At 35.3% G+C, this 16,593-nt stretch overlaps 1 protein-coding gene across 1 annotated transcript in view; it reads right to left on the reverse strand.

Moving 5' to 3' along the window:
• Positions 1-6,351: 6,351 nt before the first annotated feature.
• The window catches only part of LOC145681155 (DNA damage-regulated autophagy modulator protein 2-like), an 80,754-nt gene continuing 70,512 nt past the window's right edge, over positions 6,352-16,593 (reverse strand). Inside the window, exons 6-7 of the mRNA XM_081752602.1 lie at positions 10,551-10,702; positions 6,352-8,489 (exon numbers count right to left, since the gene is read on the reverse strand). Coding sequence (XP_081608728.1) covers positions 8,460-8,489; positions 10,551-10,702 — 182 coding nt within the window. The 3' untranslated portion in view covers positions 6,352-8,459. The remainder of the gene's footprint in view (positions 8,490-10,550; positions 10,703-16,593) is intronic.

Genomic DNA, 16,593 nt, shown 5'->3' on the forward strand with positions numbered 1-16,593 from the left:
TCTCACAACGGAACATCTGATATTGATAGCATTGCCCAATCAAACAATGTGCAATCGATAGAGGAGTGAAGAAAAGTGAGAAATCCAAAGTTTTAGTGGCCGACACCCAGAAACACAGGAGATACAGAGGAGAGAAGGATCTAGAATCATGTGAAGATAGCAATGCAAAATATACACTGACACAGAAAGAACTTCAAAATGATTAAAGTAATCGAAATGTCATCTACACAACAATATAGTAAGTAAACATTGTACCCACAGACATGCTTAATAACATTATATGTAACGCATTGTTGCAGTGTAATGCAGTGTTGCAGTGAGCACAAAATGAAGTTTTAATAAATGGCACGGAACACAAATTATAACATGTACAAGATCTAATTATGAGTAGAACCATACCTGTGTATGAGTAAAACCATACCTGTACAGTGTTACCAACGTTTGAAGATAGGCCTATATGAACTCCTATATGAATCTCGGATGTAGAAGAGAAGGTAGAGTACACGATTCAAAGTAGTTAAAACCAAAATATGAGACCACAAACAAGAAGATAATCACTGAAGTACGAAAATAAGAGACGAAGCACAGTGTCGAAGCAGGTTTGCCCAAGTGGAAAATCAGAATAGTATCAAACACAACATACAAAACTGAAATGATACATGTTCTTGGATTGGCAATTGATTAGCAGGCCCACTTTCCTGATTCACGTAATATTGTATCATCTCACACATTATTCGTAACAGTTAGTCAATTTTTCAGTGTTGCTGTTGATAAAGCGCTCCGCAGTGTATTGGCACTGTATGTACTCTTTTGCATCAGAGATTCATATAGGCCTATCTTCAAACTTGGCAACACTGTACATCATGACTTCACAGGTATGATTCTACGCATAATTAGATTTTCTACATGCTATAATTTGTGTTCCGGCCATTTAATGAAACTTTATTTTGTGGCCAGTTGGCAACACTGCAATACGTATCATGTTCTTGAGCATATCTGTAGGTACAATGTTTGTTTACTATATTATTGTGTACATGAAATTTCGATTACTTTAATCATTTTGAATTTCTTTCTGTGTCAGTGTATCTTTTGCATTGCTATTTTCACATGATTCTAGATTTTTCTTTCCTCTGTATCTCCCGTGTTTCTGGCTATCGGTCCGTAAAACTTTGGATTTCTCACTTTCCTTCTCTCCTCTATCGATTGCACATTGTTTGATTGGGCAATACTACTATCAATATAAGATGTTCCCTTGTAAGATGCTTCAGAACTTGATTATAGATCATGCGTATATCTAAGGTCAATTAATGAAGATAGGGAAGTAACAGTTCAACTGTTGTGTTTCAAGTCCAAGGTGACACCAATAAAAAAAATGCATACCGCATGATTAGAATTTTGAGCCGCATTGATATTAGCAGAGTTGGTTCACAAAACGGTGCCAGTTCTAGAACTCAATATTACAACAATAAGATTGTAGACAGATTCTTCAATCGTACTTTCTTGGTTAGCATCAACACCTAATCGGTGGACGGCATTTATTGCAAACAGAGTGTCAAGAATTCAAGAATAAGAATACAGTAAATACAGTGATTGAAATCATGTACCCTCAGCCAAAAATCCTGCAGACCTTATTGCACGTGGAATGACAGTGCATCAGTTGAAGAATTTGGCCAAAATGGTTAACGAATGAAGAAGCGTTGTGGCCATAAGTAGATATCGACTCCATAGAATGCGATGCGTCGCAAGAAAAGAATCTACATCCTTAGTTGTTACGGCAAACAATTGGTTGTCAAACTTGATTTCAAGATATTCTAACTTAACGAAGCTTATTAACGTTTCGGGATATTGGAAACGGTATATACACAACACGAGAAATTCTAAGAATAAAAGAGTCGGATCGCATTAAGAGATTGCATTAAGGCATCACAATCCATCGCCAATCAGGAAGAACTACAAGCTCTCAAGTCAAAGAAAGAAATTTGCAAACAAAGGCAGCTATTCAATCTATATCCGTTTATAGATGGAGAATGATTCCTTAGAGTTGAATGAATGGAAGACTAGACAAAAGTAATCTTGTTTACGATGCAAAACACCAAATCATTCTACCTCCCAAACATAACTTAACAAAATTAATCGTAAGCAATGAACATAAGAGATTACTCCATGCAGGATCGCAGCAGCTAATAGCTAATTGCTTCACTAAGACAAAAATATTGAATTCCACTCATAAGAGAAGTCGTTAGCCAAGTTATCTACAAGTGCTTGATATGTTTCAAATTAAATAGCTCAACGGCAGAACAACTGACGGGACAGCTACCCAAGACACGGGCACAACCTACGCGCTGTTTTCTAAATTCTGGTGTAGACTTTAATGGATACTACACAGTGAAGGCTGGAGTTACTAGAAGTAAGATTACAATCAAATGCTATGTAGATGTATTTGTTTGCTTCAGCACAAGGCTGTACATTTAGAACTAGTTAATGGTTTGACAGCTCAAGGATCTATAGCAGCCTGGAAGAGATTCTTCGCACGCAGAGGCAAATGTTTGAATCTCTATAGTGATAATGCAGCAAATTTCGTTGCTGCAAAATCAGAACATGCCGGTTTACGTGAAGAAATAATTTCTTCTGAATTCAACAAACAAATTGAGGAATATGCTGCACAGGAAGGATTCAACTGGCATTTTATATCACCATGTTCCCCACATATGGTTGGAATCTCGGAAGCGGCAGTGAAGTCATTCAAGTATCATTTTAAAAGAGTGGTTGACAATACAATTCTTGGTATTGAAGAATTCAACACTTTAATCGTGCAAACTGAGGCATGCTTAAACTCAAGATCCATTACATCTATGTCTACTAATCCACTGGATTTAACGTATTTAACACCATGGCACTTTCTCATCGGAGGACTATCATAAGTATTCCAGATCCAGACTACACTGATACAAAGGATACGAGGTTATCAAGATGGCAAAGAATTCAGAAGATAGTTCAACAACTTTGGAAGTGGCGGCAAAAGGGTTATCTCACTTCACTGCAGCAGTGTCAAAAGTGGTCAGCTTCACACAAGAGCCTCAAGGTTGGAACAGTAATTCTACTCAAGGACAATACACCACCTATCACATGGAGATTAGGAATAATCGAACAAGTGTCCCTAGGTCAAGACGACCTTATTCGAGCTGTGTCAGTAGGCACAACTTCAGGACTGTTCAAAAGAGCTATAACTAATGTAGTTCCACTCCCTCAAGAAGACTAACACTGTACAATTGATTGTAACCAATCAACGGGGAGAGTATAGTAAGAATATATGCAATTTCAGTTAATGGTTTTTAAATTGATCTGGCAAAAGTGTTAAATAGTAGGATCGATCTGGTAACAGTGAAAAACAGTAGGAAGAGAGTGTTAAAGCATCAACATGAGGAACAATTTCGGTCACTCGTATAAAGGAGTTCGACAGTGGCTGTGCTAGTGAGTGCCTCGTGGCTAGTGGTGCTCCGTGAGGAAGGAGGTTAAGTGGACCCAGTGATACACCTACACTACACTTACACTTTCTGTTCCATTTACACGTACATACATTCCCTTCTTTTTTCTACACTTTCTATTTCTCCTTTATCTCTTCATTTTATACTTCCCACTTTCCTCTACTTTTTTGCCCTGTTCACCTTGGCTTTTCGCCGTCTTTCCCTGTCTGACATCCTTTCCCGACTTTGACTTTGACTTTTTCCTGATTTTGACTTTTTCCCCGACTTATGTCCTTTTCCCGATTGTGTCCTGTATTTTATTCTATTTTCCTTTTGAATCATAAATCCTCTGTTTGAGGTACACATTTGACCATTTTTGCATTAGTAGCACATATGACTAGTGAGCCGGTGCACCTACCTATTTGACCGATAATGGTCTACGACAAGACAAGACAAGGAACAATTTCGATCAGGCTCATCAGAGTAATTATTTAGTGCAATGTAAACATTTGTTACTTTTGTGCAGTCTAAACATTTATAATCTTAGTGTAGTGCAGTAAAAATAAATTGATTGTGTTTCATTTTCAATGTGGATTTCAGTTCACTATTGCACGTATCAAAGTATTTCCTACACAAACACACAGTGAACCAGTATCATTAACCCACTTTCGTTAGCCTACAAAGCATAACCGTGGGAGGTAATATAAAAACAAATTTGACCAATATTTTCTTGTTATGCTTGACTTTTTTAGATGCTGTAAATACTGTAAAAGTGTGCTAGTACATAGGTACATGTATAACGATGCAACTAACAGCATGCGTGCGACCTCTGGAAAAAAGTGCAACTTGAAAATAACCCAAGTGGTAGAGCGTTGGCTTCGCATTCGGGAGGTTATGGGTGCGATTCCCGCTGCACACCATCCTGAAGGGATTTCCAGGTTTTCCTCAGTCCTACCAGGCAAATACTGGGATGCAGTGGTGGACTCAGGGGGGTGATCGGGGCGATTGCCCCACTCCAGAAGAGGAAACCTTATTATTTTATATAAAAATAAAACCCATCCCAGAGTTAGGAGCTTTTAAAAGTAGCTCTAACTAGCAGTATTACAACTCACCGCCCCCCAACAAGTCCGTCCTGGATCCGCCCTTGCCGGGATAGCACCTAATAAACAGGCCCTGGACGATACCTTCCCAAATCCTTTCCATTGTTATTGTTGTTGTTACAAATCGAGCATAAAATGGCCTCTGTGCTGTATGTGGTGATTGTTAAATAGAAATATAATAGATACTTAAAAGCAGCAACCGTGAAAGTATCAAAACCTTTTGACAGCCTAAAATCAGATGATGGACGTTGTGTAGCATTTACAGTGAATTTACAAACGACTAAATATAGAACAAAAACAAGTAATTAAATAAAGATGTGTAAGATGGCTGGATGCTATGGCCTGGACGAGAAATATACATGTGAGATAAGAAATGTCGATCTGGAGGAAAGTTTCTAGAGAAAAGGAACCTTAAGTAACTCAACTTTCAAATAAGATAATAATATAAGATCAGATTTGAAACAGATGAATAGTATCAATTATGTTTAGGTTGAGTTATTAGAATCTTAGTTCCATTTTCCGTCTAATATTTGACCCTTTTACGGCGTTAAACTTTCACGAAATAGAAATTAGTGAAATTTAAGTATTGTTTTCTAAAACGTGTTTATTATACATAAATTACAGTATTTATACATAAAAAGTAAAACATGGAATACATTTTCAAAACAACCTTTTTAAGCTGGTATGAATTTATTGTTTTTATCATTACTACCTTTCATATGAAATATTTACATTTTTAACGTTCAACTAAAGTAGAAGCGCTCGTAAAATTTCCAGTTAGTTTTGATAACACATGGTTATCCGAAACAGAAATAATCAATTTGAAGAAACTATATTTAATTTAAAAAATATGTCTCAAATTTCGAAATCAAATCACAACTATTCTTGAAGTTTTATTTCCTGTCCTGCAAGTGTTCGATATATCCGTCATTTGCTGCATAGATAACATTAAAGCGATATAAAAATACCTTCCCAACATATTACAATGTATAAAGAGAGACTAAGTTAGTAGCTGATGTTATGCATATATTTAAACTGTCGATTTTTTTAGCAGAGCAGGGGATTTTATTCAATTATCTTTGAGCAGAAACTGCACCGTGACAACCAAATACGAACACAGGTACTTATTTTCGGGCTAACATATTTCGGAGGGTCCAAGTTTAATATAAAGATAAATCATATTAAAATTTGTTAAATCACCCCTAGAATTAGACTAAATTTACAGAAAATTCTCGATTTAGGGGATTCCGACCCCAGGACCCACCGTTTGGGTACGTCTCTGATTACAACTGACATTGCTCGCGAACTTCAATCACAAAACGTATTTTGCTGATCAGTTGCTATTCCGAGTGTAAACAAACACGAGAGTGCTGAGTGAGACGGCGCATTCAGAACCCGAAGTAGCGCCCTAATAGAAACCATTCAAAATCTGGAGACCTGTCCTTCAAGTATGCGTGACTCCTTTCGTGGAAATGCGTACTTAAAAATAGGGCTTTGAAATGGAGTAGTTCTTTTTAATAACCCTGTAGGTTAAGAAATATTGATCATTTCTGCAAGTGTTGCTAGGAGCTAAATTTCTTATCTGATAGGTATTTAAAAAAAGGTCAATTTGAGGCATGGGAAAAGCGGTGGAGATGTAATTGCAAATAACCCATTGAACAGAACAACATACTTTGAAAGGATGCGGAAATGCTCTGAGCGAGGCTAGAATGAATTGATTATATATATATATATATATATATATATATATATATATATATATATATATATATATATATATATATATATATATATATATAGTAGTAAGCATAGGAAACAAGTTTACCAGTTTCAGTAATAATATGGTTGTCATGTCTCTCTCTAGTACACATTAAGCAAGAACATTGGAACGGGTGAATAGTTTATGTTTGTTTCTTTATTTCTATTTTTAAAAGCATTTACTTCTGAACTATGTTATTCCAATAATTTGTATTACAATTATAAACTCCTAATGCAGGAGGCATTAAATTCAAAAAGTAATTGCATTGTTTCAAGCTTAAAATAGAAGTTAAGCTTAATTACAAAACTTTTCTCGAACTCTTAAACTATTACTTTCATGGTTATTTTCAATTTTAATCAAAGGTATTTGTTACAATTACAAATAACTTGCCAGTACATCAACTAGAAATACATTCAAAAGCATTAAGATTTTTATTTACAATTAATATTCTGCATATATAGATACTATATTGCGGGGATGCATACACAATTTACTTAAGATATACATCCAATAAGTTTATTTACTTTGTCATATGTTCTATACTTTAACACTTACTGATATGTTATACAAAGAAATATTGAAACGAATCCTCTATTGTGTGTATAAAAAGTATTTATTTATAATGAACTTAGAAACCGACTACTATTATAGATGTAATAGACCAGTGCTTCTTAATATGTGGTCTGCCTCCCGGAGGTGGCCATGTGTGCATTATAGTTTGAAGAAATCCTACGACTTTTTGCAGTTAAAGAAAATGTAAAAGTAAGGAAGCGCGCGGCAATTGAACAGAGTACAGAAGAAATAATTAGTGAATTTACTAGAGCTAATTCAACCAAGTGGCTTTCCGGAAACAAAATCGCCTTCAAAGTTGTAAGAAATTATTCCTAAGAGTTGGAAGTTGAACAAGAAGTTCTGATCATAAAATATTTAGCAGAAATTTCGCATCAACTAATTCACAAATTACAATGAAATCGAGTGGTACGCATTATCTTTAAATAATCATATGTGAATGCGTACCACTCGTATGAAAATTTAATTCCATTGTGTGTCTGCGTATATTGAACAGTATTATCCAAGTACAATGCAACAATATACCGAATAGTGTTTTCTCTGTCTGACACGCTGATGAGAAATACGATGTTATGTAAATAGAACAAATTGCATAGCGTCTGGCCCAACTGTCATCTATTCCTAACCGTGAGTGGAAAAATGTGAAGAAGATAATGACAGTCGTATCTAGATACTCGTACTACTACATTGTACAGTATTAGATGTGTGGTCGAGAGATTTATCACCCGAAAAATTATGAATAGCTGGTTGTATATATATATATATATATATATATATATATATATATATATATCTCACGTTCTCAATGCATTGTGCTCGAACTGTCAAAGCAAATAAACTTTTCTCTTTGACCTGCAATTTGAGGATTTATGCATGAGAGGACATTCTCGTTGATATATAGTGTTTAGAATCCTTTTCTCCAATTTTCTCATGTTATACTTGTCAATCAATTTAGTTAGCTTTATTGAATAATTAGTTTCGGTGTATTTCATTTAGTTATTATTAGTGTTCGTGTTAGTTTTAATTCTCCTTTTTAGTATGTGCAGCATAGATAGTCGAAATGCGCTGGAGTTAGTATAGACGATCTACCACCATAGTCTTGAAAGCTCACTGACGAACCGAACTTGAAATTCGATTATACAGTCTTGAGTAATAAGGCCTTAGTGATCCACGCAGCAGTAATTTAAAGTAGACCCATTGTAAAGAAATGTTAAGAACCACTGACCTATACAACTACATCTATACGCTTTACTATGAGTAGGCAAAATAAGAGAGTTTTAAACCATTTTAGTATTTACATTCTGATTACATACAATTATAAACTATACATGATTTACAATGATATACTATAAATTATTAATTATTGAAGAAAACATAACTAGCATTTACAATGGTTTTATAATTAGTTTTATAATTTAAAAGCAACTGTTGACAATACACACAAAAAATATCAGGATTGCCTCCGCTATATTTAAACCAATTTTTGGGGTGCAAAGTACAAGGCATATAACACGATTGCTTTACCTGATAGAAAGTATAGATTTTTCCTTAATAAGAATTATTTTATTACTTTTCCTTTAGTTGAAAGAAGGTCATCTGGAAAATAAAATAAAATATGCGTTAACATATCACAATTTTCTGTTTAAACAGTTAATTACTATTTTAATGAAATACCATATACCATATGGACATGCAGGTTTCTCGTAATTTCCAAACAGTCAAAACTTACTACGCTAGACTTCTAAATAATAGGGAACTAATATTGAAATTGGAAGTATAGATCTAGTACCACCGGTTCTATATGTAGGAAAACAATTTTTTAACATACCATTTTGCTCAAGGGAGTTAAAATATCTAACCCTTTCTTGCTTACACCACTCAGCCTAATTCTTAAAAGGACCATAATAGTAATTTGATAAACAATGTTACATAACTTTTCTATTTATCTCAGAATACTTACTAGAATTACTCCAACATACAGTTAAGACACTTTCTTATGTGTTATCTGAAACTATTTACTCTGTCGTCTGTAATCCAATGCATCTGATACAAGGGAACATAGAATGGCTCGTGCCAATAATCATTAACAAACACCTGACGTTTCTCTAAACAACAACATTCTATAAATATTTCGTAACTCACAGGTTTGAATGCTTGGACGTTAACGCAATTTTACAGTATCGTAACTATTTGACACAAAATATATTTAAAAAGAAAATAAATTCAAATCACACCTAAGATTTTCACTCGAGGTGAGCACCCTTATCGGGAAACAAATCTAAGACATTGTGTACAGAAACTTCTGTGTGAGCTACTTCCCCTCAAACGGTTACATTTAAGTATTCGTCTTTTAGATATTACATTGAGATTAACCATGAAACGAACTCAGCGTTCTTGCAGTCACGGTTTCGGAGAAAATATTTCATATCCCGACATGTCTCTTTCAGGGCTTTGAAATGTCATGAGTTTTATGTTTATTGATAGAGTTGGTGACTATCATTATGATTATTGGGGTTGTTATTGAAATTTAGTTTCTACATTATTATACAGAGCATTCAAAGTAAGTGAGAACCTTACACCACTGGCAAGAAGCAAAGCAACGGCCCACAGTCAGGTTTTCATGAGCGCTGATTGTGCCTATGAGATAAATTGTAGCAAAATATGTTGATTGAAAATACTATAAGCAAGCTGGAAAATGGTAAATTTGGAAGGGGAGAAGTAACTTTAGGGAGAAATGGTACATTTCAGGAAAAAGAGGTAAATGTGGTGACAGACTTGTAACTTTGGGACCAGAATTGTAAATGTTTGGGGGGGGGCAAGGAATTGCAAATATGGTGACAGAATTGTAAATGTGTGTGGGGGAAGAAATTACAAATGTGGTAACAGAATTGTATCTTTGGGGACAGAATTGTAAATGTGTGGGGCAAGGAATTGCAAATATGGTGACGGAATTTAACTTGGGAATAGAGTTGTGAATGTGTCGGGGAAGAAATTGCAAATGTGGTGACAATTGTAAATTTGTGGGGAAAGGAATTGCAAATATTATGTAGAATTGTAAATTTGAAAGGCAGAATTGTAAATTTGGGGGATAGAATTGCAGATTTGGGGCAGATTTTTTTAAATTTATAAGACAAAATTGTAAATTTGTGGGGCAGAATTATTACCTAGTTAAATTGCTAGGTAGAATGATAATGTTTGGGCGATGAATGATAATTTAGACGGATTGAGCCCAAGCCCTTGCAGGAGTATTGACATTTCTGCATTAGAAGATAGGTACCTATACATAGAATCCATAGTATCTAAATTGGCCATATGTATATTACATGATATAGAGCCTATTTGATTTAGATTGACTCACTTTCCTTTTGCTATTTTATCAATTAGATTCGGCCTGTATTACAAACTCTTATAAAGTAGACAACTTTATTACGAAAAAATAAACGTTGGTATACTTTTCTTTCCTCAACCCCCATTAGTTGCGCGAGGTGTTCCCACACTTTGATTTGGAAAGGTGCTACCTCTCCTACACCATCAAGGCGAAATAACAAGTTAAACATTTTCATCCAGTACTAACTGTGATTAGTTAGATTACTAGAGCACAACTCTATACTACAGCACTGTAATTAATATCTACTTTGATTTATCAAAATATGTTACCTGTAGATTGTGAAATCGTACTCTTCCAATTTCGGCAATGTATGTAGATGTATAGGCAACTGCAGTAAACACCATAATCCATTCGCCTGCGCTACTTGCAACATGCATTTCCCATCCACCATCTTCTGGCTTCCATTTTAGCCGGTCATGTCCTACGAGAATGTAACATAGCAATGCTTCAGATCTCAACAGCAGATTATCAAGACACAAAGCGAATTATTTAAGGAATGAATATATATATATATATATATATATATATATATATATATATATATATATATATATATATGAGGGAGGACCCAAAAGAAACCGTAATTTATTACATCTTTTTACAAAATTCTTTCAGTCCCCTTCAAAGTACTCTCCATTAAATGCAATTCATTTCTCCCATCTTCTTTCCCACTGTTTGAAGCACCTCTGGAACTCTGGAACTTTTATATCGTCCAAGGCGCTCTGCAAAGTTCTTTTTACAGTTTCTACACCATCAAAATATTTTTCTTTGAGATTTTGTTTAATTCTCGGAAAATGTCATCATGTTGGTCAACAAGTTTGGATCACTTTCAATCTGATTTTTCAAGCCCTGGCTCAAATTCAGACGAATGATTTGATCCTGTGTGAGCAGGCGAGAAACAAACTTAGCGGTAATATGTCACATTTGCAAAACCTCACGCTGACACGAGCTCCAACTCAGTCCTGCCTGTTTTGAAATATCATCGATCATGAAACGACGATCCTCGCTGATTTTGGGGCAGATTTGTTCGATGCTTTCGTCGCTTAGAAATGAAGAGCACCTAGAACGAGTATGATCTTCAACACTCATCTCACCACACTCAAAGCGCCCAAACCACTCAAGAAATTGTGTGCGGTTCATATTATCCTTCTTGAAAGCCTGTTGAAGCAGTTGTTAAGTTTTCGTTTCCGATTTTCCAAGTAGGAAGTAAACACGCTCCTTATTCCTTTGAATCTCCCATAACGATTTCGCAGGCGGTAAACGAGAACAGTTGAGAAAAACAATAATACGATCAAACGTTAACCTTCTACGCAGACGCCGCTTGGCCAACTGAGCTGAGAAGGTCTCTACTAGACCCACCTAGCAGGATAACTCTCTACTACGCCTAGAAACGGCAGCGCTCTTTCAATTAGTCTTATTTTGGGTCCCCCCTCGTATATTCCCCCTACTAGGGTAACAATCTGTTGAGAAAAATGCAAATTAGATAACATGTTTAAGAGATGACAAACGCGTTCAATCATTGAGTAAGTGGATGTGTGGTAGCATGTATTCAATAAACTATTCATACTCATCCCTCGGTTTTACGGATCTCCATCTAACATATGTCGCAAGTCCTAATTTACTACATTATAGTGTATATTTACAGTGTCAAGTATTTTACAGTTTAAGGTTAGATAGTATGTTTGATTACAAGTACAGTACTGTATTATTCCTTTTTCTTTTTAATCTAATAGTAGACATTATCCACTACAGACCTAGTGTTGGAATTAACGAACAATCGGCAACAGGAGGATGGTCCCTCCTTTTTGTCCGTTAAAAAAAGTAGTGAGTTTATTTCTACTTTGTCCTTAATTATGAAGTGCAAACTTACAAGAATCTTTTTTTCCATTATCCTATATAGTCAAAGTCTTATTTTTCTGTAGTTGCACATAATGTTTTCTGCACAACGACTCTTGAGCGGCATGTCATTTTTTCATAGCACTACCGCCCAAACTTGCATATAGTTTCCCAACAATATGTTAAAATTACGATGCGTTATTTCCGGAGTACCCTAAACTCATTCCTCGATCTTACGAACCTCTCTATAACTGATAACGCAATAAGGGACAGAATCTGGAGCAGTCGATTCAGTTTGAAAGTTCTGATTTTAGACTAAAAATAATTTAATTAGCTGCAGTACATTGTCAAGGCCGGATTTCCATGTTGTGTGGCCATGGGCCCTAGCGAAATTGTCGCCCCCTAACCACATCAATCGCATCTCTCTCTGAAACTTCCATTCTCCTGAATTCACTTCTTCAATATTATTTTTACGTTTTCTACTATTACTCATTTTATGTATTTTAATTCCTATATCTGGCCAGCATTTGGAGTAGATTCAATAAAACTTACCTGGCTTCTGCCTAATTTATTCAATCTTACATGGTGTAAAAGACGACAAAATATAAAACAATCTTAAATGATATAAAGAGTTTTAATATTCTACCTAAAAATTTACAAAATGACTTTTCTGAAATCTTTGTGTATCAAAACTGTTTACGTCTTGTTTTGACATTGGCAGAATCATTAATAAAGTCATCAAAATTAAGTTCAATAGTCAAGTTATTTTTGATTGCACTTCAGAGAAAGGGTAGATCTCAAAAATATTTTTGATTCTTGACAGTGTGGAAAATGATCTTTCTCTGCGCAGTTACTAGTGTACATACAAACACTTGAAGATAAATACTTATGTTAGGATATAAGTCCTGAAGATTTCTCGATATGAGAAATCGGTTAAGTTGCGATAGTGACATTTCTTTCAACACTCCCCAACTTCTCTTGAGCTAAGAGTTCTTTTAAATGAAGGCACTCAACAACAAACAAAGATTCCTCGATGTCAGCTGCATACACTTCCTGCAGAGAAGTCGCTACTGTGGTGATTTCTTTCGAACTCAAGTTGCATAGATTTAAGAAGGAAAATCTGCTGAGAAATTCATTGTAGACCACGATTCTCTTGTTCAATTCGGAAAGAAGCTTGCCAATGACCACAATAAAGGTTTCTTGAAGACGATGATCTGGATTTTCTTTCTTCTTGTCCTCTTCTGATTCAGATAATTCTCTTTCATCAAGTAATTTCTTCTTTTTTCTTAATTTTTTTAGGCGTTTCCTATGCATTCACCATCAGTTTCAAGAACAGTCTGGACAATCTTTAGTTTTTTCCCACCAGCTGTCTTATAGAACAAACATACCTTTCAATTCATCCACAAATGTAATGAGAGGTGTATACAGACTCACAACACAGCAATCACATTATGGGACTGTATCTCTTCACTCACAGAATTAAATCTACTGAGAATGTTTCCGCATAAGGCTGCCATAAACGAAGTTTCAGGAGGAACAAGTTTTCTTAAAAGCCCTTTAGCTTTGGTCTTTTTTTTTATCTTGGTTGAGAATTATATGCCTACAAGCTTTTACAATTGTCTCAAAATCTCTCTTGAAGCTTTTGCATGCATCATCTCCGGTGGACCATCTTGTTATGCTCAGTGATTTGATAGAAATATTATTATTCTGAAAAATGATTCCATCAATGGGACGAGCAAGAAAAAATTATAGAGTTCTTGTAACAAGTCAAAAAATGATCTGAGATATAACAACATTCTGCCGCGCCAGATCCTGCCAAAGTAAGGAAATGGGCAGATCATGGCACATAAAATATCAATGGACTTGGTTCTTTTAGTCTAGCTTGTCAGCCAGGATATATTCCAGACATATTTGATGCATTATCGAAGGATTGTCCGCGACAATTCTGAATGTCTAAGCATGAGCCTTAAGGAATATAAAAACTGATTCAGTTAGTTTTTTCCCTGTATGACCATGGTTTCTTTTAAAAAAATCTACAAAGCGTTCCTCAGGATTTCTGGATTCATTTACATGTCTTATGGGTAACACCAGACATTGAGTCAGGCGATTGAAAAGTATTCTGTATGTTTTGACTTCATTTAAGATAGCCTCTACAACATTTTTACCCATTATCTCAATCAATTCCTCACATATTGTAGATCAAAGGTAAGATGACTAGTCGTGACCAGGGTTTCCATATTTATCAATGTGTGATTTTAAAAAGGTAAAAAGGGTAAAACGTTTTTTTAAATATTTAAAAAGAAATGCCGCCCTGGTCCCGAGCCCATTTGGCCCATGCCTAAATCCGGCCCTGTCTATTGTATACATATACAGTGGAGGTATTTTACACTACTAGATTGGATATTATGGTTGATTAAAAATACAGTACTTTTATCATTCCACTTTCTTTTTCAATCTAATTGTAGACATTGTCCACTGCAGACTTAGTGTTGGAATTTCCAATCAAAATCGGCAACATCAGACCGGTATTTTCCCTTTTTATAACTTAAAAGCATAGATGAAAAATAAAAAAAATAAAAATAAATATAGAGAATTAACATTAATATGAACTCTTGGTAATCTGACCCGTCTACACTGATTTTCTTTCACATTCTCTTTATTATTAAGACCAGGGGTAAAAGTGAATCTGAAAAAGTAGGGGGACGCCTGACGTCACCACCTTCCCCGTGCCTATGTTTGCCCATTGTAATTTTTATAGAAAATGTGGGACGCCACTGATATTTTCGGGAAGTGGATGGATGGCGTTCCCCGCGTTCCCCCTCACTTTCCCCCCTTGATTAAGACAATGTCGTGCTTACTTGTCATTAGAGTATAAAATTGTAAATTTTTATTTACTATTTTGAAGCATAGAAAAGTGATTATTATGATTTTTTTAGTTCAATTGTGGCGTTGAAAAGGAAACATGAGACACTACACTACTTCAAGAAATTGGATATTTTACGTAAGTTGTAAACAAAATAGTCTTTCTTAGATAGGCGTTGTTAGCAATATGGCTTTCTAATTGAAGACAATTCTGAATTGGAAAGATAAATACTTGATTACTTTCCATAAAGGATATTTCTGCATGAATCAATACAATTCTTACACAAATCACTCAAAAGCATATAATGAATATTACTAAATTCTCGAAGTCAGATCAATATTTTATTTTGAGTAAGACTCCAAAGCCCTATTACATGAGCAGTATGTGTACTTGAACCAAGTTTCAGTCAGATTTAACCAATCATAAAAATTAAATGTTTACACGTAACGATTAAACATTGTTTGACTTTAGAGGTAGTTGATGTTAATGTCTTATGTATAGACATTAATTTGTGTCAATCAAGTGGCGTGATTGTTAAAATTTTTCAGATTCCCAGAACCGATTAAAATGATCTCTCCTCATCTAGATCCAGTACTTACAATAATAATGATAATAATGTTCTAGTACAAGTTTTCAGAATACTAAGTATATTTTTCCTTTCCAGTTTTCAGAGAGACAATCTCGATATGCTGTAATTCAATGTTACAATAGTGTATCATCCACGAAAGTCAATTCGGCCGATAATTCGTTTGTGTAATATGTAACAGTTCCTTGTCACATTACGCAAATACAAACCGTTATGAAATTAGGCTCATGAAGCTTTTCTCTATTGGCTTTCACAGCCTTTGCTACTCTGTTCCAGTTTCCAGAAGAAACATACATTTTACATAGAAACTTTTCTGCTAATTGGGAAATTGTATGGTTTTGAATTCTGCCACATCATTTACCTTTGCCAATAAAGTGTTAATATAGGGTAAAAAAATGAAATGAAATGTTTGAGTTTTACGTCGCACGTTTATGCCGGTTAGGATAAAGGAGACGGTGATGATGAGTAATGATTGAGATGGTCGAATGAAGAAAGTAGGAGGAAACGGGAGAACCCCGAAGAAACCCACGCACACGGTGTGTGTCCACTACAAAGTTCACTTGGCGGGGGCTGGGATCGAACCCAGGACCCCAAGCACCAGACGTGAATTCTCTACCACTAAGCCACCACAACTCCCGTCAGTATAGGGTATACATGACTTAATCCTAGACACCATTACTAGCATCATTGGAATAAGTAATAATAATAATAATAATAAGAAGAAGATGATGATGATGATGAAGAAGAAGAAGAAGAAGAAAATAAAAAAATAAGAAGGAGAAGAAGAAGAAGAATCATATACGACGTCATCTTAACGTCTTAAGGACATATTCCGACTTATCTTCTTTTTTTTTCTTTTTAATTGTAATTCACAAGTTATCTCGTTGCGTTTGTAACTTTCTTATTCCCCTGTACTGATCACGAGAGAAGCCGTCTATTAGTGTTCAAAGTACATATTTTGCCCAACAGATGTTTCTAGGGGCAGACGTAGAATGTCTAGCGGCGTTGTACTGCAGGGTCACTAGTA

This window comes from Thermobia domestica, chromosome 3 (genome assembly GCF_964235325.1).
Source record: "Thermobia domestica chromosome 3, izTheDome1.hap1.1, whole genome shotgun sequence".
Taxonomy (NCBI): Eukaryota; Metazoa; Arthropoda; class Insecta; order Zygentoma; family Lepismatidae; genus Thermobia; species Thermobia domestica.